The sequence below is a fragment of the Pleurodeles waltl genome, chromosome 3_1, assembly GCF_031143425.1.
Source record: "Pleurodeles waltl isolate 20211129_DDA chromosome 3_1, aPleWal1.hap1.20221129, whole genome shotgun sequence".
Taxonomy (NCBI): domain Eukaryota; kingdom Metazoa; phylum Chordata; class Amphibia; order Caudata; family Salamandridae; genus Pleurodeles; species Pleurodeles waltl.
Window position 1 is genome coordinate 1,703,119,504 of NC_090440.1, and position 27,076 is coordinate 1,703,146,579.

The window sequence follows — 27,076 nt, forward strand, 5'->3', positions numbered from 1 at the left end:
CTCACTGAGGCTCTGCTAATCAGAACCTCAGTGGTTATGCTCTCTCATTTCTTTCCAAATTGTCACTAACAGGCTAGTGACCATTTTTACCAATTTACATTGGCTTACTGGAACACCCTTACAATTCCCTAGTATATGGTACTGAGGTACCCAGGGTATTGGGGTTCCAGGAGATCCCTATGGGCTGCAGCATTTCTCTTGCCACCCATAGGGAGCTCTGACAATTCTTACACAGGCCTGCCACTGCAGCCTGAGTGAAATAACGTCCATGTTATTTCACAGCCATTTTACACTGCACTTAAGTAACTTATAAGTCACCTATATGTCTAACCTTTACCTGGTAAAGGTTAGGTGCAAAGTTACTTAGTGTGAGGGCACCCTGGCACTAGCCAAGGTGCCCCCACATTGTTCAGAGCCAATTCTCTGAACTTTGTGAGTGCGGGGACACCATTACACGCGTGTACTACATATAGGTCACTACCTATATGTAGCTTCACAATGGTAACTCCGAATATGGCCATGTAACATGTCTATGATCATGGAATTGCCCCCTCTATACCATCCTGGCATAGTTGGCACAATCCCATGATCCCAGTGGTCTGTAGCACAGACCCTGGTACTGCCAAACTGCCCTTCCTGGGGTTTCACTGCAGCTGCTGCTGCTGCCAACCCCTCAGACAGGCATCTGCCCTCCTGGGGTCCAGCCATGCCTGGCCCAGGATGGCAGAACAAAGAACTTCCTCTGAGAGAGGGTGTGACACCCTCTCCCTTTGGAAAATGGTGTGAAGGCAGGGGAGGAGTAGCCTCCCCCAGCCTCTGGAAATGCTTTGTTGGGCACAGATGTGCCCAATTCTGCATAAGCCAGTCTACACCGGTTCAGGGGACCCCTTAGCCCTGCTCTGGCGCGAAACTGGACAAAGGAAAGGGGAGTGACCACTCCCCTGACCTGCACCTCCCCTGGGGGGTGTCCAGAGCTCCTCCAGTGTGCTCCAGACCTCTGCCATCTTGGAAACAGAGGTGCTGCTGGCACACTGGACTGCTCTGAGTGGCCAGTGCCACCAGGTGACGTCAGAGACTCCTTCTGATAGGCTCCTTCAGGTGTTAGTAGCCTATCCTCTCTCCTAGGTAGCCAAACCCTCTTTTCTGGCTATTTAGGGTCTCTGTCTCTGGGGAAACCTTAGATAACGAATGCAAGAGCTCATCCGAGTTCCTCTGCATCTCTCTCTTCACCTTCTGCCAAGGAATCGACTGCTGACCGCGCTGGAAGCCTGCAAACCTGCAACATAGTAGCAAAGACGACTACTGCAACTCTGTAACGCTGATCCTGCCGCCTTCTCGACTGTTTTCCTGCTTGTGCATGCTGTGGGGGTAGTCTGCCTCCTCTCTGCACCAGAAGCTCCGAAGAAATCTCCCGTGGGTCGACGGAATCTTCCCCCTGCAACCGCAGGCACCAAAAAGCTGCATTACCGGTCCCTTGGGTCTCCTCTCAGCACGACGAGCGAGGTCCCTCGAATCCAGCGACTCTGTCCAAGTGACCCCCACAGTCCAGTGACTCTTCAGTCCAAGTTTGGTGGAGGTAAGTCCTTGCCTCACCTCGCTGGGCTGCATTGCTGGGAACCGCGACTTTTACAGCTACTCCGGCCCCTGTGCACTTCCGGCGGAAATCCTTTGTGCACAGCCAAGCCTGGGTCCACGGCACTCTAACCTGCATTGCACGACTTTCTAAGTTGGTCTCCGACGACGTGGGACTCCTTTGTGCGACTTCGGGTGAGCACCGTTTCACGCATCCTCGTAGTGCCTGTTTCTGGCACTTCTCCGGGTGCTACCTGCTTCAGAGAGGGCTCCTTGTCTTGCTCGACGTCCCCTCTCTCTGCTGGTCCAATTTGCGACCTCCTGGTCCCTCCTGGGCCTCAGCAGCATCCAAAAACGCTAACCGCACGATTTGCAGCTAGCAAGGCTTGTTGGCGTTCTTTCGGCGGGAAAACACTTCTGCACGACTCTCCACGGCGAGAGGGATCCGTCCACCAAAGGGGAAGTCTCTAGCCCTTTTCGTTCCTGCAGAAACCTCAGCTTCTTCTGTCCAGTAGAAGCTTCTTTGCACCCGCAGCTGGCATTTCCTGGGCATTTGCCCATCTCCGACTTGCTTGTGACTTTTGGACTTGGTCCCCTTGTTCCACAGGTACCCTAGATTGGAAATCCACAGTTGTTGCATTGTTGGTTTGTGTCTTTCCTGCATTATTCCTCTAACACGACTTCTTTGTCCTTAGGGGAACTTTAGTGCACTTTGCACTCACTTTTCAGGGTCTTGGGGAGGGTTATTTTTCTAACTCTCACTATTTTCTAATAGTCCCAGCGACCCTCTACAAGGTCACATAGGTTTGGGGTCCATTCGTGGTTCGCATTCCACTTTTGGAGTATATGGTTTGTGTTGCCCCTATCCCTATGTTTCCCCATTGCATCCTATTGTAACTATACATTGTTTGCACTGTTTTCTAAGACTATACTGCATATTTTTGCTATTGTGTATATATATCTTGTGTATATTTCCTATCCTCTCACTGAGAGTACACTCTAAGATACTTTGGCATATTGTCATAAAAATAAAGTACCTTTATTTTTAGTATAACTGTGTATTGTGTTTTCTTATGATATTGTGCATATGACACTAAGTGGTACTGTAGTAGCTTCACACGTCTCCTAGTTCAGCCTAAGCTGCTCTGCTAAGCTACCATTATCTATCAGCCTAAGCTGCTAGACACCCTATACACTAATAAGGGATAACTGGGCCTGGTGCAAGGTGCAAGTACCCCTTGGTACTCACTACAAGCCAGTCCAGCCTCCTACATTGGTGGCAGCGGTGGGATAAGTGCTTTGAGACTACTTACCACTCTTGTCATTGTACTTTTCATAAGAGAAAAATATACAAAACAAGGTCAGTGTATATACACATAGCCAAAAAGTTTTGTATTTCCTCTTTTCACTCTTTTCTAAGTGCTGAAAAGTACTTCTAACTTTCTAAAAAGTTCTAAAAAGTTTTAAAAGTTTTTTTTCTCTGTCTTTCTAAAAGCTCTGACAAACTTTTTATCTTTTACTATCACTTTAACTCTCTCTAAAAATGTCTGGCACAGGCCAAAATGTTGATCTGTCCAAACTTGCATATGATCACCTTAGCTGGAAAGGAGCAAGGAGTCTCTGCATAGAGAGAGGTTTGAGTGTAGGGAAGAATCCTTCCTTAGAACTGTTAATTAACATGCTTAGAGTACAGGATAAGGCCATAAGTGCCCCATCTGTTGAAAAAGTAGCTAATGGTTCTCAATCTGATCCAGGGACTCCCCCAGGAAAAGATTCAGGAAAGAAACTTCCTAGCCTGCCCATTACTAGACAGTCTAGCATAGTTGGTAATGATGATGAGCCACACCATATAAATAGTGTTGTCTCACATCATAGCAAAAGCATTTATTCTCACCATACTGGTAGTGATGTTTCTGTTAGCCAAGCTGTTAGGGTGGCTTCTGTAAGGGACAGGTCTCCTTCTGTCCATTCTCACCATACTTCTGTTTCAAGGCATGTCCCTCCCACCCACCCTGATGACAGCTTGTTAGAAAGGGAGCTCAATAGATTGAGAGTGGAACAAACCAGACTGAAGCTCAAGAAGAAACAGCTGGATTTGGATAGACAGACTTTAGAAGTAGAGAAGGAGAGACAGAAACTGGGTTTAGAAACCCATGGTGGCAGCAGCAGTATTCCCCATAGTCATCCTGTAAAAGAGCATGATTCCAGGAATCTGCACAAGATAGTTCCCCCTTACAAGGAGGGGGATGACATTAACAAGTGGTTTGCTGCACTTGAGAGGGCCTGTGTTGTACAGGGTGTCCCTCAAAGGCAGTGGGCTGCTATCCTATGGCTATCATTTAGTGGAAAAGGTAGGGATAGGCTCCTTACTGTGAAAGAAAATTATGCTAATAATTTCCAAGTTCTTAAGAATGCACTCCTGGATGGTTATGGCTTAACCACTGAACAATACAGGATAAAGTTCAGAGAGACCAAAAAGGAGTCTTCACAAGACTGGGTTGATTTCATTGACCATTCAGTGAAGGCCTTGGAGGGGTGGTTACATGGCAGTAAAGTTACTGATTATGACAGCCTGTATAACTTGATCCTGAGAGAGCATATTCTTAATAATTGTGTGTCTGATTTGTTGCACCAGTACTTGGTGGACTCTGATCTGACCTCTCCCCAAGAATTGGGAAAGAAGGCAGACAAATGGGTCAGAACAAGGGTGAACAGAAAAGTTCATACAGGGGGTGACAAAGATGGCAACAAAAAGAAGGATGGTAAGTCTTCTGACAAGGGTGGGGGCAAATCTAAAAATGAGTCTTCATCAGGCCCACAAAAACACTCTGGTGGGGGTGGTGGGCCCAAATCCTCTTTTAATCAGAACAAGGAAAAGAAACCATGGTGCTATTTATGTAAAATAAAAGGCCATTGGACAACAGATCCCAGTTGTCCAAAGAAAGGCACCAAGCCTCCTACCACTACAACCCCTACTGCTACACCTAGTGTCCCTACTAACAGCAGTGGTGGTGGGAGCAAACCTACTAATAGCCAATCCAAGGGAGTAGCTGGGCTCACTATTGGTAACTTAGTTGGGGTTGGCCTTGTTAGGGAGGCCACAGAGGCTGTGTTAGTCTCTGAGGGGGCTATTGATTTAGCCACCTTAGTTGCTTGTCCCCTTAATATGGATAAGTACAAGCAGCTACCCCTAATAAATGGTGTTGAGGTTCAGGCCTACAGGGACACTGGTGCCAGTGTGACTATGGTCATAGAGAAACTGGTCCACCCTGAACAACACCTACTTGGTCACCAGTACCAAGTAACCGATGCTCACAACAACACACTTAGCCACCCCATGGCTGTTGTAAATCTCAACTGGGGGGGGGGGTTACTGGTCCAAAGAAAGTTGTGGTAGCTTCAGATTTACCTGTAGACTGTCTATTAGGGAATGATTTGGAGACATCAGCTTGGTCAGATGTGGAGTTGGAGGCCCATGCAGCAATGCTGGGCATCCCAGGGCATATTTTTGCTTTGACAAGGGCTCAGGCCAAAAAGCAAAAAGGACAGGGAAGCTTGGATCCTGGAACAATGGACCAAGTGCTCCCTAAAGCTAGGGCTAGTAGAAGCAAACCACTTCCTACTATCCCTCCCTCTACAGTGGATTCGACTTCTGAGGAAGAAGAATTCCCTCCCTGTGCAGAACCTACACCAGAGGAGCTGGAAGCAGACACTGCTGAGCTTTTGGCTGAAGGGGGGCCTGCCAGAGAGGAGCTGAGTGTGGCACAGCAAACCTGTCCCACATTAGAGGGTCGCAGACAGCAAGCTGTCAAACAGGCTAATGGGGATGTCAGTGACTCTCACAGAGTTTACTGGGAGGACAACCTCTTGTACACTGAGCATAGGGATCCTAAACCTGGAGCTGCCAGGAGATTAGTGATTCCTCAGGAGTACAGAAAGTTCCTCCTAACCCTGGCACATGACATTCCCCTAGCTGGGCACCTGGGTCAAATGAAAACTTGGGACAGACTGGTTCCATTGTTTCATTGGCCTAGGATGTCTGAGGACACAAAGGAATTTTGTAAGTCCTGTGAAACCTGTCAAGCCAGTGGCAAGACAGGTGGCACCCCAAAGGCACCCCTTATTCCACTGCCTGTGGTTGGGGTTCCCTTTGAAAGGGTAGGGGTTGACATATTTGGCCCCCTTGACCCTCCTACTGCTTCAGGCAATAGATTTATCTTGGTGGTAGTGGACCATGCCACAAGATATCCTGAAGCTATTCCTTTAAGGACCACTACAGCACCTGCAGTGGCAAAAGCCCTCCTGGGAATATTTTCCAGGGAGGGCTTCCCAAAGGAAGTAGTATCCGACAGGGGAAGCAATTTCATGTCTGCATACTTAAAGGCCATGTGGAAGGAGTGTGGTGTAACGTACAAGTTCACAACACCCTATCATCCACAAACAAATGGACTGGTGGAGAGATTTAATAAAACTCTCAAAGGCATGATTATGGGTCTCCCTGAAAAACTCCGCAGGAGATGGGATATCCTTCTACCATGCCTCCTTTTTGCCTACAGGGAGGTACCCCAGAAAGGAGTGGGCTTCAGCCCCTTTGAACTTCTTTTTGGACACCCTGTTAGGGGTCCACTCACACTTGTAAAGGAGGGTTGGGAACAACCTTTAAAAGCTCCTAAACAGGATATTGTGGATTATGTACTTGGCCTCAGATCAAGGATGGCTGAGTACATGAAAAAGGCCAGTAAAAACCTTCAGGCCAGCCAAGAGCTCCAGAAGCAATGGCATGATCAGAAGGCTGTTTTGGTTCAGTACCAACCAGGGCAGAAAGTGTGGGTCTTGGAGCCTGTGGCCCCAAGAGCACTCCAAGATAAATGGAGTGGACCCCACACAATTGTTGAAAAGAAGGGAGAAGTCACCTATTTAGTTGACTTAGGCACTGCCAGGAGTCCCCTTAGGGTGCTCCATGTCAACCGCCTGAAACCCTACTATGACAGGGCTGATCTCACCCTGCTCATGGCAACTGATGAGGGACAGGAAGAAGACAGTGATCCTCTACCTGATCTCTTCTCTTCCACAGAACAAGATGCTCTGGTGGAAGGTGTAGTTTTGGCTGATTGTCTTACTGCTGAGCAGAAAGACAATTGCATAAATCTCCTAGATCAATTCTCTGAACTCTTCTCTACTGTGCCAGGTACCACTTCTTGGTGTGAGCACACTATAGATACTGGAGACAGCTTGCCTGTCAAAAGTAAGATCTATAGGCAGCCTGACCATGTCAGGGACTGCATAAAGCAAGAGGTCCAGAAAATGTTAGAACTAGGAGTGGTTGAGCACTCTGACAGTCCATGGGCTTCTCCTGTGGTACTGGTACCAAGACCCCATTCCAAAGATGGAAAGAAGGAAATGCGGTTTTGTGTAGACTATAGAGGTCTCAACTTGGTAACCAAAACTGATGCTCACCCTATACCCAGGGCAGATGAGCTCATAGATACACTGGCATCTGCCAAGTATCTAAGCACTTTTGATTTGACTGCAGGGTATTGGCAGATCAAATTGTCAGAAGATGCTAAACCTAAGACTGCTTTTTCTACCATTGGAGGACATTACCAGTTTACTGTAATGCCTTTTGGTTTGAAAAATGCACCTGCCACTTTTCAGAGGTTGGTGAACACAGTCCTGCAAGGGCTGGAAGCTTTCAGTGCAGCATATTTGGACGATATAGCTGTCCTTAGCTCCAGCTGGGATGATCACCTGTTCCACCTATGGAAAGTTTTGGAGGCCCTGCAAAAGGCAGGCCTCACTATCAAGGCTTCAAAGTGCCAGATAGGGCAGGGTAAGGTGGTTTATCTGGGACACCTTGTTGGTGGGGAACAGATTGCACCACTTCAGGGGAAAATCCAAACAATTATTGATTGGGTTCCCCCTACCACTCAGACTCAGGTGAGAGCCTTCCTAGGCCTCACTGGGTATTACAGGAGGTTCATTAAGAACTATGGCTCCATTGCAGCCCCTCTTAATGACCTCACATCCAAGAAAATGCCTAAAAAGGTATTATGGACAGCAAACTGTCAGAAAGCTTTTGAGGAGCTGAAGCAGGCCATGTGCTCTGCACCTGTCCTGAAAAGCCCTTGTTACTCTAAAAAATTCTATGTCCAAACTGATGCATCTGAATTAGGAGTAGGGGCAGTCCTATCACAACTTAATTCTGAGGGCCAGGATCAACCTGTTGCTTTTATTAGTAGGAGGTTGACCCCTAGAGAAAAGCGTTGGTCTGCCATTGAGAGGGAGGCCTTTGCTGTGGTCTGGGCACTGAAGAAGTTGAGGCCATACCTGTTTGGCACTCACTTCATTGTTCAGACAGACCACAAACCTCTACTTTGGCTAAAACAAATGAAAGGTGAAAATCCTAAATTGTTGAGGTGGTCCATATCCCTACAGGGAATGGACTATACAGTGGAACATAGACCTGGGAGTAGCCACTCCAATGCAGATGGACTCTCCAGATATTTCCACTTAGACAATGAAGACTCATCAGGTCATGGCTAGTCTTATTGTCCTTCGTTTGGGGGGGGGTTGTGTAGGAAAGTACCATCTTGCCTGGCATGTTACCCCCATTTTTCACTGTATATATGTTGTTTTAGTTGTATGTGTCACTGGGACCCTGGTAACCCAGGGCCCCAGTGCTCATAAGTGTGCCTGAATGTGTTACCTGTGTAGTGACTAACTGTCTCACTGAGGCTCTGCTAATCAGAACCTCAGTGGTTATGCTCTCTCATTTCTTTCCAAATTGTCACTAACAGGCTAGTGACCATTTTTACCAATTTACATTGGCTTACTGGAACACCCTTATAATTCCCTAGTATATGGTACTGAGGTACCCAGGGTATTGGGGTTCCAGGAGATCCCTATGGGCTGCAGCATTTCTCTTGCCACCCATAAGGAGCTCTGACAATTCTTACACAGGCCTGCCACTGCAGCCTGAGTGAAATAACGTCCACGTTATTTCACAGCCATTTTACACTGCACTTAAGTAACTTATAAGTCACCTATATGTCTAACCTTTACCTGGTAAAGGTTAGGTGCAAAGTTACTTAGTGTGAGGGCACCCTGGCACTAGCCAAGGTGCCCCCACATTGTTCAGAGCCAATTCCCTGAACTTTGTGAGTGCGGGGACACCATTACACGCGTGCACTACATATAGGTCACTACCTATATGTAGCATCACAATGGTAACTCCGAATATGGCCATGTAACATGTCTATGATCATGGAATTGCCCCCTCTATACCATCCTGGCATAGTTGGCACAATCCCATGATCCCAGTGGTCTGTAGCACAGACCCTGGTACTGCCAAACTGCCCTTCCTGGGGTTTCACTGCAGCTGCTGCTGCTGCCAACCCCTCAGACAGGCATCTGCCCTCCTGGGGTCCAGCCAGGCCTGGCCCAGGATGGCAGAACAAAGAACTTCCTCTGAGAGAGGGTGTGACACCCTCTCCCTTTGGAAAATGGTGTGAAGGCAGGGGAGGAGTAGCCTCCCCCAGCCTCTGGAAATGCTTTGTTGGGCACAGATGTGCCCAATTCTGCATAAGCCAGTCTACACCGGTTCAGGGGACCCCTTAGCCCTGCTCTGGCGCGAAACTGGACAAAGGAAAGGGGAGTGACCACTCCCCTGACCTGCACCTCCCCTGGGAGGTGTCCAGAGCTCCTCCAGTGTGCTCCAGACCTCTGCCATCTTGGAAACAGAGGTGCTGCTGGCACACTGGACTGCTCTGAGTGGCCAGTGCCACCAGGTGACGTCAGAGACTCCTTCTGATAGGCTCCTTCAGGTGTTAGTAGCCTATCCTCTCTCCTAGGTAGCCAAACCCTCTTTTCTGGCTATTTAGGGTCTCTGTCTCTGGGGAAACTTTAGATAACGAATGCAAGAGCTCATCCGAGTTCCTCTGCATCTCTCTCTTCACCTTCTGCCAAGGAATCGACTGCTGACCGCGCTGGAAGCCTGCAAACCTGCAACATAGTAGCAAAGACGACTACTGCAACTCTGTAATGCTGATCCTGCCGTCTTCTCGACTGTTTTCCTGCTTGTGCATGCTGTGGGGGTAGTCTGCCTCCTCTCTGCACCAGAAGCTCCGAAGAAATCTCCCGTGGGTCGACGGAATCTTCCCCCTGCAACCGCAGGCACCAAAAAGCTGCATTACCGGTCCCTTGGGTCTCCTCTCAGCACGACGAGCGAGGTCCCTCGAATCCAGCGACTCTGTCCAAGTGACCCCCACAGTCCAGTGACTCTTCAGTCCAAGTTTGGTGGAGGTAAGTCCTTGCCTCACCTCGCTGGGCTGCATTGCTGGGAACCGCGACTTTTACAGCTACTCCGGCCCCTGTGCACTTCCGGCGGAAATCCTTTGTGCACAGCCAAGCCTGGGTCCACGGCACTCTAACCTGCATTGCACGACTTTCTAAGTTGGTCTCCGGCGACGTGGGACTCCTTTGTGCGACTTCGGGTGAGCACTGTTTCACGCATCCTCGTAGTGCCTGTTTCTGGCACTTCTCCGGGTGCTACCTGCTTCAGAGAGGGCTCCTTGTCTTGCTCGACGTCCCCTCTCTCTGCTGGTCCAATTTGCGACCTCCTGGTCCCTCCTGGGCCTCAGCAGCATCCAAAAACGCTAACCGCATGATTTGCAGCTAGCAAGGCTTGTTGGCGTTCTTTCGGCGGGAAAACACTTCTGCACGACTCTCCACGGCGAGAGGGATCCGTCCACCAAAGGGGAAGTCTCTAGCCCTTTTCGTTCCTGCAGAAACCTCAGCTTCTTCTGTCCAGTAGAAGCTTCTTTGCACCCGCAGCTGGCATTTCCTGGGCATTTGCCCATCTCCGACTTGCTTGTGACTTTTGGACTTGGTCCCCTTGTTCCACAGGTACCCTAGATTGGAAATCCACAGTTGTTGCATTGTTGGTTTGTGTCTTTCCTGCATTATTCCTCTAACACGACTTCTTTGTCCTTAGGGGAACTTTAGTGCACTTTGCACTCACTTTTCAGGGTCTTGGGGAGGGTTATTTTTCTAACTCTCACTATTTTCTAATAGTCCCAGCGACCCTCTACAAGGTCACATAGGTTTGGGGTCCATTCGTGGTTCGCATTCCACTTTTGGAGTATATGGTTTGTGTTGCCCCTATCCCTATGTTTCCCCATTGCATCCTATTGTAACTATACATTGTTTGCACTGTTTTCTAAGACTATACTGCATATTTTTGCTATTGTGTATATATATCTTGTGTATATTTCCTATCCTCTCACTGAGGGTACACTCTAAGATACTTTGGCATATTGTCATAAAAATAAAGTACCTTTATTTTTAGTATAACTGTGTATTGTGTTTTCTTATGATATTGTGCATATGACACTAAGTGGTACTGTAGTAGCTTCACACGTCTCCTAGTTCAGCCTAAGCTGCTCTGCTAAGCTACCATTATCTATCAGCCTAAGCTGCTAGACACCCTATACACTAATAAGGGATAACTGGGCCTGGTGCAAGGTGCAAGTACCCCTTGGTACTCACTACAAGCCAGTCCAGCCTCCTACACATGCTTCTGCTTAAAACAAAGGCATGTTATCTGTGTAATATTTCTTTTGGCCAGAGTTTGGCGCCCCCCCTGGGATCACTTGGGGCCCCCCAAGGGGGGCCCGCCCCCCAGTTTGAAGACCTCTGATCTAAACACTAATCAGATAAAGAAAATGTGTCGGAAGATCCCTCCATGTTAAACAATCTACGTTTCAGAATTTCCTCCAACAACAGCACAGATTCAAACAAGACCTCCTAAAGTTCTTCAAAAAATGAAGATGCTAATTTTCTGCTCTGCCTATGATGGAAATATCCTTTTGCCCTTCATGCCATTCTACTCTACGGATCTTCCATATTCAGCCCTGCATTCGCTACCCATTTCTAATTCTGCACATGTTCTTCCTTTTCCTTTCTTAATGGTCATACATCTAAGGCTGACTCTGATTTCGCTCTCTCTATTCGCATCATCGAAATTTAAGTGGCCTACTAGACAACCAAGACTTTTTCAGCTGTGAAGCACAGCCACGTAGACTGCACTAAGGAGTAGAAATGGCTCCATCACTACATCCAGGTTGTGCACAATGAGGAACCTGAACAAACATGATGTTCTGACTGCTCGTACTTTGCATTACGTCCTTCCTCCCAATTTGCGGAGCACACTGGGTGAGCAAAAACACTGGGAAGTGAATCATAATAACTCTTAACATTTATCTTTAAAAAAAAAAAAAAATTGGCCCAATTGTAGTGATAACATTTGAACAGCTTTCTACCAATGGGCCACTCAAGTGAGGTAATCATGGATGTTACTATTATCTATCTCAATGCCTCTGGTATTCACGAAAGAAAAGGTGAGTTGGCTCGTACAAAATGCACCTTACACACAGATTTCTGTTGCAAACATTCAACTATTTTAACAATTGAAGGAGGCACATTCTAGAACAGGGCGAATAAACGGCAAATTATCAGATGAGAAGAAGAGGCAGTTGAAGGTGGGGGTAACAGATCACTATAGTGGATGTTGTGGGGCATTTTCTGCGCACTCTGAGATTCTGACACCATGCATCATGCCACTCTGCCTTTGGCACAAGGGAGAGCACCAGCATACTTCACAAGAGGTAAGTTTGTTGTGTAGTCCTTATGTCACCAGGACAGAGAAGTAAGCTGGGGACATGCAGAGGCTTAGCCATACCACGACTGCAGAGATTTCTCAAGGTAACGCAGTCTCTTTAAGAGTCAGCAGGGGAAACATCACTTACAACACGGTCAATGCAACGCAATGCATTTACCACGCTGCCATTACCACGCAAATGTGTTTAGCACGCATGCCTTTACTAAGCATATGCGTGGTGAAGGCAAAGAGAGTGGTCTAGCTGTCCGGGCGGACAGGACGGAGCAGAGGGCAAAGAGGTAAGTGGGGCTGAGGCCGGGTTTGGTGGGGAGGTTGAGGTAGTTTTTAGGGCAGGGCTGGGTCAGGGTAGTTTTTAGGACAGGGTGGGGTAGGTTTTAGGGTTTAGTGTGCAGTCCGGGGTTCAGGATAGTTTTTAGGACAGAGCAGGGTAGGTATTAGGGTTCAGGGCAGAGGCGGGGGGTCAGGGTAGTTTTTAAGACAGGGTGGGGTAGGTTTTAGGGTTCAGGGCGGGGGATCAGGGTAGTTTTTAGGACAGGGTGGGGTAGGTTTTAGGGTTCAGGGCCGGGGGGGGTCAGGGCAGATTTTAGGACAGGGTGCAGTAGGTTTTAGGGGTCAAGGCAGTGGCGGGGGTCGGGTAGTTTTTAGGACAGGGCAGGGTTAGTTTTAGGGTTCAGGGCTGGGGTGGGGTGTCGGGTAGTTTTTAGAACAAGGCTGGATAGGTTTTAGGGTTCAGGGCAGGGTGGGGGCTCGGGGTAGTTTTTAGGACAGGGTGGGTAGGTTTTAGGGTACAGGGCAGGGGGAATAGGGTCGTTTTTAGGACAGGGCAGGGTTACTTTTAGAGCTCAGGGTGGGGGTGGGGGTCAGGGTAGTTTTTAGGACAGTGCGGGGTAGGTTTTAGGGTTCAGGGTGGGGGTTGGGGTAGTTTTTAGGACAGGGTGAGGTAGGTTTTATGGTTCAGGGCAGGGGTCAGTGTAGTTTTTAGGACAGGGCAGGGTAGGTTTTAGGGTTCATCGCAGGGGTCAGGGTAGTTTTTAGGACAGGGTGGTGTAGGTTTTAGGGTTCAGGGCAGGGGCGTGGAGTCGGTTTAGTTTTTAGGACAAGGTGGGGTAGGTTTTAGGGTTCAGAGTGGGGGATCGGCTAGTTGTTAGGACAGGGTGGGCAGTTTTAAGGGCTGGAGCGGGGTGGATTGCATAGTATGGTATCACGTGTAAGGGGGCAGGGAGGGGGACAATTTACCACACATGTTCCTTTACCAAACATGCTTTTACAACGAAATTCATTGTACAGGCATGCATGGTAAAGACGCGTCGTTGAGGCAGCTTTGTTAAGGCATTTGTGATTCTGTCATACAACCGACAGCAGCTTTCCAGATTTGAGCTTCTAAGTATGTCCATGTCACAAATATTATTGTCTATCCTTAGCACAAAAATGACGCTTGTTATGGTGCATCACTGTCATCGCTTTACCTTCCCCCTCCGCTCGAAGCTCTCAAACTGGAGATCCCCAAAGGCATCAGTGGGCAGCTCTTTGGTGTGCTTCTTATAGTTCCATTTATCGGTGCCATTGGTCTGGGTGCCCTCAATGTGCTGGTTTTTGGTGTAACCACACTTGCATAGACTTTCCCTACAAGATAACATGGAGAGATACACATTGTTTGCAAGACAGGTCATGAGGAATATGATTAAGCAAACAGAATAATTCACCAGTAATCGGAGAAATAATGATAGTCAATGCTGTACACAAACACATTATTTGTAGTAAATAGCCTTGTGTTGGGTCTAAGAGTGCTGGGCACAGCTGAGGCTCAGCGGCCCAGCGGTGCCACCTAGTGATTGACACCTAAAAAGCTATATTATATTTCTGTCATTTTCATTCACTGTCCTTCTCCGGGTCCCTAAGCGGCAGATGTGAGCCAGCTGCAGGTTTCAGGAGGGACAAGAGATCAACACTGTGATGTTAATAGAGGTTAAAGGGGTCAAGATGTACTTCTGCTATCAAATGGTATTTTGGTCAATCAACATGGGTGGTCATAACAGAGGACACTTGAATCTAAACAACAAATCAGTGCACAGTGGTAGATCATTTCTTATAGGTTTCGTATTGCTACGAAGAAGTAGGCAATTTCCCGGCACACTGAAACATTCAATCTGATTCCAGAAAACACTGTGGGAGAGAAAAGGGACGTTTGTATAAACATATGGCACTCCTCTATGTATTGAGCATTATCACTGCTCATGCTATTGCATTTACACCTGGTCAGTTCCACTTTGAATGTTCTTGTATTTCAGGTCAGGCATCGTAGCAGTTTTTGGTACCAATTGGCCATTGGTTAATCATCATCTGGAATTTCGATGTCCATTTCTAGACCAAGACCCCCAGGCAGAAGGAGATGAATGATAATAGGATTGCAAATATGCAAAAGAAGAGACCCAAAACAACAAATTCACATTATATAGAAAAGATTAGGACAGGGTTCTTCAAACGGGGGGGCATTTGGCATTTAAATCCAAGTTGGGAGTATGTGTCAAAAGGGAAGCGACTCCAAATACTCTTCAAAAACTCCCACCCCCAATAATAACCCTATGGCTACTGTTACACGTTAGTAAGGGCTGCCTGGCCAGAATAGTATGTTTGGCATCATGTATTTGATTGTATTTTGAAACAGTAACAAACCTTGATTGCAATGTTTAAATAAGTCTAGACATATTTAAACATTGTCAATTTAATAGAATAATTGTGAAAAATTTGGAGGGGGCCCTTATGATTTTTTTTCCACTGGGAGCAGTGGCCAGCATTAAAAACTTTGAAGACCACTGGATTAAGGTGTCATTAGTGTCCCGGTGGGTGGTCCTCTGAGGCCTTTGGGGCAGCAGAGGCCCAACGTCAGGAGACTAATACTAAAAGTAGTACCTCTGTAGTAGATGGGCTGCCGTGTATTACGGTGCATGAGTAGAGCGCTCATCTGCGCACAATTGGTGGCACCTCCACAAAGGGGAAAGAAGAACCTTAACCTCTACTGCTAATTTATATCAGTGCGCCCACTGAATTAAATAACCCCCAAAAAAGTATAAGCGTATGCATCATCAAACATGCAGTTAACATGTTATAATGCTACGGCTGTCCTGGCGAAATGATGTATACATGTGCATTCATCAATGAAGATGAAGTGGTCATTTCGTGTTTTTTTTAAATATCCTGCTCCCAGAACATAGACGCCCTTGAAGCAGTACATTTAAAAACATTAAATTAATAAATGTGTTCAAAAACATACATTGAGAGCCTTAGAAAGGAGCAGCTGGCAGCAGATTGCAGCTGCTGAGCCCTCCAAAACATTTTTTGTAAAATTAAATACATAAAAAAGGAGGTGAGGAAACACGGGGGGGCTGGGGAAGCAACACCAGTGTGGGCATACATTGAGAGGTGTGGGAGCAACGGAGGGATGAGTTATTTAAAAAAACAGAGAAGAATTGGGAGGAGTGGTGTGGGGTGGGAAAGCAACATGGAGAGCACAGGTTGTGAAGGGGGAAGCAGCATCCAGACGGGGAGGAAAGAGAAAGAAAACATGCATTCCCATATAGTGCTAAGAGACAGGAAAAAAGTATTTCCCTCAATGTAAGCAGTGGAAGGACACAAATCATCCAATCAAATTACAGTAGAGAAGCAATGCTCCAGAGGCAGGATCAAGAAAGAGTAAGACATTAAAGACATCATATAAGAAGTAGGGATATGAGAAAGAGAAGAAAGCAATCCACTGAAAAGTCACACCAGGGGGGTCATTTTGAGTTTGCTGGATAGAAAACTCTATCTGCCAATCTCCTGACAGGTTGCCCACCGTCTACGCAGCGACCTCCCCGCTGGAGTTATTAAGGGTTTCCTGCTAGGTCGGCTGGCGGAAACCTAGGTTTCCACCCACTGGCCTAGCAGGAAACAGGCTACAGCATTGTCTCCGCTCGTAATCGAGCCAGCTGCAATGCTGTAGCCAGTAGGGTGCACCAAAACCTTTGCAATGTTCACTGTCTGCAAGGCAGACAGTGAACATTGCGAGGGTGCTAGGTAAGGGGGACACCTTCTGGCCCCTGCACCTGTTCTCCACCAGCCTTTTCATGGCGGTGCTACCGCCATGAAAAGGCTGGCGAACAATGAGGTCATAATCCACAGGGCAGTGCTGCTTGCAGCGCTGCCCTGACGGATTAGGATCTCCACCACCACCAGACCACCGGAATCCAAGATCCTGGCAGAGCTGGCAGTTACCTGGCGGACGGACTTCTTGGGTTGTTATGTGGCGGTTGGATTGCCCCATCCGCGGACGTCCTGGCACCCACCGTTATTGTGGCGGTCGTAAGACCGCTACTCTCATAATCAAGCCCTATATGTATATTTGAATATATTAGAACAATAGGTCTTCGAAAATATACATGTAAAGGTTTCTGTAAGCAAGGTGTATAAGGTTGAGAAAGAGAAAAAAGAAGTTGGCTTATTCTTTGAGACTGCATAGGTTATGCATGAGGCAAGTTTGTACAACCAGAGGCTTTGGAGCGAAGCTGGGTGGGGAGATAAAACGAAAATACAAGATATGTTGGACGTATAAAGCGGTGGCCACCAGAGCACTGGAGAGGTAGGGATGTATAGTGGGGGCAGTTGCAGCAGAGGGTAGAGAATGGAAAAATGATGAATGAATGAAGGCATGCACAATCATGTCTCTGTTTATGAAATGCATGATCAGGTCTGCACTAACAAGAATGCAAACATCTTCTTAAAGTGGCACAGTCAGAGATGCAGTATGCAGCTGGAATTTATGATGAAAATTATTGATCGTGGGGTGTTTAGAGAGAATACTGGAAACAAAAATGTTGTGGGACAAAATTTTGGGTCAAGAATATCGAGGACCAAAATATTGTGAAGATAAGTTCCTTTCCACATATATGTACCTTGAATATATATATATTCACAGTACGTAAAAGTGAAGTTAAGAATAGTAAATCTACACTTACCTATTTGCACTTACCTTCTTGATATTTTAATCCTAAATGTTTTTGACATGATATTCTGATCACACAATATTTTTATTTCTGATATTTTGTCAATGAACCAATCATGTATCTTTGAAAGTGATCTTACAGGAATGATAGCATTTAGTTTATTGTTAAAACATCTTTATTAATAATGAAAATGGTATTAACTCACCAGCCTTTAATATTTATTGCTTCAAGGCAAGGTGGTGTATTTGTGCAATTTATTGCGAGGGCAGAAGATGCTCTGGACTACCTAAAAGAAAAGAGTGATCTTCCCACAGCATAGTAGATTCCACCATGGAGCCCCCACAAGAGATGCACAAACAGCTGTGAGCTTGATGCTCATGGCTATCTACCCCCACTGAGGAGTGACCAAGGGAAAGGCAAAAGACTGACCTCACCGAAGGGGTCCCTTTCACTTTGAACACAGGGACTGCAGTCTGACCCTTCACCCCCACCATCTAATAAATGGCAGTGCTACAGGAAACAACTTCTCTCAGCAAAGTGCCGTAGTGAATTCATAAAGGAGCCTTGTCTCCTCTCGCCACACCCCACTGTCTAGATCACCCTCCATCAGCTAAATAGGCCTGAGCGGAGTTCACTGAATTCTGCTACGCGGAACTCTGCGAAGTGCCCGAAAAGACTCTGTCGCTCTACGTGGAGTTCCGCAAGCAGTGAAGTTTGGGTAAGTTGCCCTGTTAGCACTGATTTTCAGTGCAGGAGATCCTCCTGTGCTGTAGAATCAGCACGAACGGCATCATGCGGAGCACAATAGGGTGCTAACTTTTTCTGTCGCTCAAGTAGATTTTCTACTCAAGCGGCAGCTTCCTAAATGCGAGTGGCAGCTTTCTCATTGCGAGCAATCGAGGCCCACCACGACCGCTCAAGTTCAGAAATCTCACTCACACTCGCCAACTTAGTGATTTCTCTCTCTTGCGTTCGACAACTTAACGTTGGTGAGCGAGAGTGAGAGAAAAAAACTCCACTCCACGTTACTTTGCAGAGTTTTTAGAAACTCTGCACTCGTCGCAGAGCGCAGAGTGGGGAAAACCTCCACGAACTCTGCCGCTGGAGCGGAATTCTTCACCCACCCTTACTAAACAATGCTAAAGGAGCTTTATCTCCTCTCTCCTGCTCCAGAGTCTTGGTCTCCAACCTTCAGCTTCACTAATGTAAACAATACACTTTGACCTCACCTCTATTTTGTGCACAAGGCCAGGCTGTGAACATCCAAAAAGGATCCACAGGCCTTCATCACTCTGGTTCAGTCATACACACAATTCATGTAACATGCACACCATATATATAGGACACATAATATACACATGAGATGCTTGTACTAGGAGCTAGGTAAGTGCATAAAACCAGAACTTTATATTAGTGGGCCAGCAGGCCTCCACTGCAGTGAGACAGACAGAAAAGGCCTGGTCACAACTATGGATTCACAAAAAAACAGTATGCTGCCACCACTGCAGTATAAAAGGAACCCAAACCAGGGATGGCAGTCCAGTGACAGTGAAATAAGGGCATGCTTGCTACACGTTTTTAATTCCAGGACAAGTCTAGGACCTCATTCACATCAAAGGACAGGTCTAAGACTAGACCTCTATGCACATACTAAATTAGTGTGAGGGTGCAGGCCAAAATCAAAAACCAGGATACAAAATACATGCAGTTGAGCACTCAGGGCAGGGTAACATGATGGCAGAACATGCAAGTGACATTCTCATCCCAAGAGACACACTTGACAAAAGGGTTGGTTTGGAAGTGAAGGTGACTAAAAGTCAAAATGATTCATAGGTTTTGCATTTCCCATAAGGCTGCCAAAGGAAGTCCTACGTTGGTAGGTTAAAAAAAATAAATGCATGAGAGGAAACCAGGGGGAAGGTGTCACTCCTTACCCAACATTGAAATTACTGGTTTGGATTCATTTGATCAGAGACAGTTTTTATCATCCAGTTGTGGGTGTGACAGAGACACTAAGAAATGTTAATCATCTTTTTGGGATTGTCCACCAGACCCATATGAATCTGTTTGTTATCTGCATAAATTTGAAAATACACCATGTATTGATCACAGACATAGGCCCTCATTATGGACATGGTGGTCTGGGCCGCCATGCCGGCGGTGGCGGTAATTACCGTCACCGGCATGGCGGTCCAGACCGCCATATAATATACGTGGCAGAACCGCCACTTTTGTAACTCTGCCACCACCAGGCTTCCACCACTAGGCAGCCTGGCGGTGGCGGAGTTACATATTCGACAGGGTAATAGGTCAGGTTCCACCAGCCTTTCCCTGGCCGATTTATGGGCAGTGAAATGCACGACGGGTGCTGCCATTTGGAGCTGGCATCAATCTTTAGAACCTGCATTCAGCTGGGCCAGCTGGCGGAAACACTGTTTCGCCCGCCGGCCAAGCTAAATGATATTTATGTGGCCGGCGGGGGGTCTTTTGTTGACTGCCAGCGCTGAACTCGGCGGGTTTTCCTGCCCAGTTCATAATGAGGGCCTTAATGACAGAAAGAGCGCGTTGATGCTGAGGAGCAGTAATAAGAGGAAACCCGTCTCACAGTAACAGAATAAAGTACATCTGTTTTTGCAGAGGATTTATTACACGAACACTTTAAGATAAATATGCAGAAGACAATATAAAAGTAAGCTTAGCATTCTGCTAGCAAGATCATACCAGGCGGCTAATGTAGCAATGCTCAACCCCACATGAAGCCAAACTCTGTTGAAGAGTAGGGGGCACTTGGGAAGCCCAGCCAGCACAGCATCAAAACATCAGTGCTAGAGATAAGTACTCCCCACCCCACGGGGTGGAAAATATTGTTCAGTATTAATTTTTTTAGGACAGCGATCTGTAGCACAGCAGGATTAGGGCATGTATAAGAGGGTCCAGGCAAAGGAACCAATGTAGGATGAAACCTAACTTGGAGTTTGCCGAGACAACCATAGATGAGATGTTGACATTACTAACTACTTCATTCATCCAAGATTCGAAAATAGGAACACAAACATTGGTGGAGAACAGCTCATATTCGATGCTTGTTTGGTTACGTTTTAAGCACTGGCTGGACGTCAGCAGGTTTTGGTGCAGGGTAGGGGGAGGAGGGAAGTCACGTGTGGTATTCATAAAATATATAATTCCATTTGGGCAGCAGAAGAGTGCTACTGGCAACAGAATGCAGAAAAGGCACACAGGACACAGAAAGACTTACGTTGATCTGGGGTCCTTGATGAAAAAGACACATTCCCTCTTCTTGAAGTTTTCTTGAATAAATTTGACTGAATCCTACAAAAATATATGAATATATAGTTGAGAAACACAAAAGGTACTACTCATCATAAAGAAACTGTCAATAAAAAGTTCTTGAGTTTAAAGCTTCCTAAACATAGCTGGTCTCTCGGTTTTATTCCCAGCTTGAGAGACCAGATTTGGTCAACTTTGAGGACAACTTATAAAGAGAATCCTGATCCTTGCATGTATGGCGTGAAATTTTCCGTAGTTGACCTCTGATTTTCTTTGGATGCCACCTTGTGATAGTGTAGGCCATTTCATGTTTGACATCACATGAAATATATGAATGTGAAACACTACAACTCGGGGCCTAGGGTCTTCCACCAGGTAATGTGCCCAGTACTTTGGGGTCCTGGTCTCCCCTGGGTAATGTGTACAGTGCTCTGGGGTCCTCTGCTTGGCACTGTGCAGAATACTTTGGGGTCCTCCCTGGGTAATGTGTACAGTGCTCTGGTGCCCTCCCCCAGATAATATGTTCAGAATTTTCCCCAGGGTCATGTCCACAGTAGACTGATGGGGTTGAGGAGTCCCCTATTGGACCGAGTGCTCACTTGCTCTTTCTCTCACCAATGGCATCAGAGTGGTACAAATCTAGTAGGTGCCCAGAGAACCCCTGCCCGGTGTTAGGCAATCACAATTGAAGGAAATCCAAACTACGGTTTTCAGAAAATAAGAATATTTGTGGGAAGAAATAGAGGGAAAGAGAAGCCAGGAGATGCATTTTAGAAAAGTGCCAACAACTGTAAATGGCCCCATTACTGATTCCCCTTGTGGTGATGGCCTCCTGTACCGTAACAGTTTTTCCACCATTGCCAGCCACACTACAAGGTGCATGCAGTAGATGCTCAGTGTACATTGAGAATAGGCTGGTCCATTCTTCAACAACATATATTTAAAAAATGTTTTGTGGCAAATGTATTATAAGTATAGACATGAAATAAAAGAACAAGTGATTTAACACCACCCTTCACAAGTTCATTTTTTAAGGATGCCAGACTCTCTTATTCACATTTTTGCTGCCTTCTGAGTTGCACAGATTTACTTGTCACTGTTAATGAAGGTTCTCTGTGCAACCATATTTATCCTTAGTGTGTGGGGTATGTATGTGTTTAAACAAATAACCTGCACCTATAAAGTGTATGCTGAGAGCTGCATCACTTCTAGGCACTTGTTGAACAATGTACATTATTCGTCACAGGTATAGAACGGAAAGCCAGAGACATAGGGCCTCATTATGACCCTGGTGGTCTAATGACTGCCAGGATCGCAGTGGCGGTCGGACCACCGCCAACGTGGCGGTCTGAACGCCATATTACGATCGCCCCATTCGGACCTTCAGCACCGCTAGAATATGACATAATATCGGCCTGGCAGTGCTGGTGGTCTTAATCAGCCAGGGCAGCGCTGCAAGCAGCGCTACCCTGGGGATTACGACCCCCTTCTCTGCCAGCGGTTTCATGGCGGTAGTACCGCCATGAAACAGCTGATGGAGAGGGGTTGAAGGGGACCCCGGGGGGCTCCTGCACTGCCTATGCTCTTGGCATGGGCAGTGTAGGGGCCCCCTGGCCAGCCCAGACGCAACGTTCACTGTCTGCTATGCAGACAATGAACATTGCCACGGGTGCTGGTGCACCATACTCACTACAGCATTGCCACCAGCTCTACTACGAGCTGGAGACAATGCTGTAGGCCGTTTCCCACTGGGCAAGCTGGCGGAAACTCGTAATGGCCCAGGCGGAGAGGCTACCACAATGGTGGCAACCTACCCGTCAGAACTTCGGCGGACGGGCTTTTCCATCCACCAAAGTCGTAATGAGGCCCATAGTTACCAATGGTGCAGCAGATACAATGGCACCGAGGCACCAGTGTGCTATGGACCCCATGTGTCTACGTTACGTATTTTACTGTTCAGCCAGTGGATGAGGGGGGCCTTTACCTGCAAGTATCAGGGTCCTAGGCACCATTGCTATGCTACTGCGTACAGCACAAGAGAATGAAGTCCTGGACTGAAATGCATGTGCCTCAGGCTCTCAAGAAAGCACACACAAACTTGCTTACAATAGAGATGCCATACTTATTAATTCCCTGGCCATACTCCAGAAGGTGGGTGGGTAGGGGAGGTGCTGCTACTGCTCTAACAGCCAGGTCTTGAGAAGTTTCCTGAAGGTAAGGAGGTCTTTGGTCTGTGGCAGGTGGGTGGGAAGAGTGTTCCACGTTTTGGCAGCAAGTTGACAGAATGATCTACCGCCAGTTGTAGTTCTGCAGACGCGTGGGACGGTTGCGAGGGTGAGGTCGGAGCAGAGATGCCGGGTCGGGGTGTAGATGGAGAGTCGTCCGTTGAGGTATTCTGGTGATTCTCTTGTTGACTGGGAGCCAATGCAGGTTTTTCAGGTGGTATGTGATGTGGCAGTGGCGGGGGATGTCCAGTATGACGCGTGCAGAGGCGTTCTGGATGCGTTGCAGCCTCTTCTGGAGTTTGCCCATGGTTCCTGCGTAGAGGGCATTACCGTAGTCCAGCTTGCTGCTTACGAGGGCTTGGGTGACTGGTTTGAGGAAAAGTACCCTCTAATTCTGCTTGCATTGGACATGCATTCTGTAGGGTGTGGTCTGACGTTGCAATTCTTGCCCATGCTATGTTGATTTCTTGTTAGTAACAATGACACCACAGTAACCATAAGTTCATATTTAAAAAGCCCCCAGTTGACACCTCTCATCTGCTCCTTTTTTTTAAAACTTTTTAGCATATTTTAGCATATGGCGATCTCTGCTGCGATTGCAGAGATCTCCATCTTTGGGTGAAAAGTTACAAGTAGTCACTTTACACTCATAAATAAGGCTGCACTTCCTAAACTCATGGGGTTGGGACATGGAAATCTATATTTGTAAGTGGTGATTAAACCAAAAGCAGTACATTCACTACAAAGTGTAAGAGCATTGTTAAATGTGTAGATTTACTCAAGTGTGAATAGCCCCTTAAGTTCCTTACTAAAGATTCGCAGACTCAAACAAGCATCATAGGCCCTAATTCTAAGCTATTCAGAGTTACGGAATTTAGAATTCTAAGTAATGTGGTAATGTTGAAGTTGTGTTGCCAAATGCAGAATTTCACCTTGAGTTTTTCAGGAACAAAGCAAACCAGGCAAAATGCAAAATTCATCACTAAAACACAGCCATGTCATGTGGGATTAGCTGTTGAAAACCGAAACCGGAGGGAGGGCCATCACACGCTGTAACAGGAGAAAGCATGACGTGGTGCAGTGGTTCCCAATCTGTGTGCTGCAGCTTCCTGGTGCGCCATCAAAACTAGCCAGGGGCGCCATGCACAGTTTGGGAACCATGCTAGGTGTATATGAATTAAGAGAGATGAGCATTACAAATCCCCAAACCAATGAAAATAGACGATTAGTCCATTGTGCTGATATATAAAAACATTTTGGAAGAGGACAAGGAGGCGAGCATCCATTTAACAACTTAACACCCTGCCCAGAGAGGGGAACTACAACAAAGATTTGCTGTCTTGATCGTTTGTTTGTCTTTCCACTTTTTTCGATTGACATGGAAAGGCACTCTCTGATTCAAGGTGGCTGCGGGCATCAGGACGCAATGGTAGCTGTGACAGCGCTGCACTGAAGGTTACCTTGGAAGCCAGTCACCCCCATACAGTTAATATCCCATCTCCACATGCCGCCCGCTCTCTGCAGCATGTGCTTTTCTTTCTGCACATTTCTTCCAGTTTAAAAAGTGGCCTTTTTGTGTGGCTGCCGGTATGGAGTAGCTTGGATGTACTGTAGTTCATCACTGCGAGCAAGGTGCTGACACTGTTTCACAACAACTGAAGGGACCCACAGGTTACATTCCTGGCTCTGTAGTTGACTTTGTGCCCCTGCCAGGTTTGCATAGCTTTGAGATTATATGGGAGCATGATTGTTGGGCATTCTGAAGCTAACATCCCTCCAGTCTTACTGACCAAGGTACACCCCTGCTTTTACTGTGACCAGTATTGCAGGTCTGGAGTATTGCACGGTGGGAAAGCTGCATGTGAGGGCAGAGATTAACATTAATTCACAGTCAAGCTCCTGGGTTTGGTGTGATCCTGGGCAGGCGTTTGAGCAATGACTACGCAAGTTCATGAAAGGTCTGTGCACCTTTAACTCGTGCCAGAAAAAGCATGTTACACCCACTGTGTCCTGCAGCGTGGGCCAGGATTTCAGGCCGAGTAATTTTACTCAGCAACATATGCTTTCATTTCCACTGATGACATAGCAGGGCAAAGGTTGCATGTCATAATTACAGGTGACATTGTCATTAATCTTGGTGGTAATTTTTTCAGCTAGCAAACACTACCTCTTTTTGACACAGAATGCTGGTAGGTACCAAAGCATTAAAGTAAAAAAACCAGCAAGTTAATAAAAATACTCATACATAAAAACAAATGTAAGTAATTAAATCTTAGTATGTTTGGTTAAAATGCCTTCCACATTATCATATAAAGCAGCAAATAAATGCTTATTTTGCACTTAAATATTAGACGATAACACACAAAATCATCAACTCTCTGTAGAGCTGTGGTATCTTTTGTTCACAGTGCTATACCTCCCTATTGCGGGTAATTCATGAAAATGAAAACGCAAAGGAATATACTGTTGAATCAGTAAATCATAGATAGACGTGGTTTGCCTACCCGTAAGTCCATCCTCCAGAGCTCTCAATGCTTTGCTTTCACAAGTAAGGACACCCTACTTTCTGTCTCCCAGAAGAAGTCCACTGTGTCTCCTCCATCCACTGCGGGTGTAGCAAGGCTGTTCCGTGAGTGGGAGGAGGGTGGTGATAATATTATTCCTTGCGACCAGGCTTTCAGTGCGTGCACACTGAGTCGTTGTCTCCTTAGTGCCAAGATTTTTTTCCTTTTGCCTCTGTTCCTGTTTATCTCATATTGCCTTGCCTTTTTAAGCCTTCTGCTCACTCGCCAGTCTCCAGACACTCTTGTTCATCCTGCCTGCCTGCCATAGGTACGATTATTTTCAGGGAGAAAAATGGAAGTACTCCCTGGGCTGGGCTTATATCCCCCCCACCCAGCCCAAAAAAACCTAACATAATGGGGAGTCACAGCCAATGACCAATAGGTCAAGGGAGCCACAGGTTGAAAATGTTTGGGAACCACTGACGTAGTGTGATGGCCAACAAAAATGTTCACTTAGTGAAATCGCCTAGGAGGAAACTCAGCACACAAAGGAGGGACATTTCACAAAATGCACCAATAAAAATGAAGCATTTAAGACAAGCACAACAAAGAATGACTAGCAGTAGTGGGCGTGGTTAAAAGCCCACAGACAGATTACAACAGGCCAGAGCGATTGCGTTCTCGACCCTAAAAATGCATTCCTCTTTTCTCTTAAAGCTCTCGCTTGAAGTTCGCCCAAAGCAAAGTGAATACAGGCTCTCTGGAAGACACAGCTTGACATTTGTGCTCTGTCTTTGAATGCACAGCAAATGTGACAAGTTAAGAAACAAGATTTATAAGCCTGTTTACAGAAAGGGTGCTCTCCAAAGGATTTTGTAAATAGGGCTTTGCATGGGAGGGAAGAAGTGAACCTTGAGACCACTCAGCCACCAAATCGGAAGCAGGAAAACGTGTTACAAACCACAAAGCCAATGACAAGCGACTGGCAGAATGCATTCCCAGATCAACTTTCTGAAACTCTCCAAGATGTATTCACAAACCAGACAGTTGCACTGTCTGGTCGCCTGCGACCTGATAGCTTTTAGCGGTATTAAATATTTTGGTTTCATGGGCCCTTCTCCCATCGGTTAGGCCTTCACAACTGTTGTCCTATCAACTGGCTTATTATTTCGCCAACAAAGTCTACAAATCAGGAAAATAAGTGACGCATCCACCTTTTAGTGCCTGATCCTGTGTATATTTCCATATTTGTGTACTCATTTTCTTCTTCAGTCCTGCAGGGGCGTAGCTACCACTGGTGCAGCAGATGCCTTGCTACCTGGGCCCAGAGCCTTGAGGGAACCATTGAACCCTCATATTTGCTGTATTTATCCCCAAACAGCAGTGGAAGGTGCCATGTTCCTTGCTTGCTCCAGGGACCATGGTATCCTTGCCTCGCTACTGAGTCCCGGGTGCCCGAATGTTGGGTAAACATGACCCTCCACCTGCCTCAGAGGTACTTATGTATGTATAAGTATTTACATTTTGTGAACTTATCTGGAAAACTTTAGACAGGTAGATTCTAGTGTTGAGTGCAGTATTCTTTGAAGAGACGTGTTTTCAATTACTTCCTAAACTATAGGAGGGTCGGAGCAGCTCAGAAGCTGGAATGAGATGAATAACCAGCAAGAGGTTGGCGTCCAGAGCAGTGTTTAGAAAAGGAACATAAGAAAGTAAGGTTTCAGGTTCCCAGCCCTGGTGTTGGATGTATACAATCAGTGTACCTCACCAACATTAACAAAGGTGCCTTATTGGGATGCAGGAGCTTTCACTGCCATGTGGAATTTTAAA

General features: G+C 46.7%; 1 protein-coding gene across 1 annotated transcript in view; it reads right to left on the minus strand.

Annotated features, from left to right (window-relative positions):
- LOC138285523 (transient receptor potential cation channel subfamily M member 8-like) overlaps positions 1-27,076 on the minus strand; it is a 153,189-nt gene that overhangs the window by 115,631 nt on the left and 10,482 nt on the right. The window contains exons 2-3 of the mRNA XM_069225549.1: positions 20,486-20,559; positions 13,717-13,873 (exon numbers count right to left, since the gene is read on the minus strand). Of these exons, the coding sequence (XP_069081650.1) occupies positions 13,717-13,873; positions 20,486-20,559 (231 nt within the window). The remainder of the gene's footprint in view (positions 1-13,716; positions 13,874-20,485; positions 20,560-27,076) is intronic.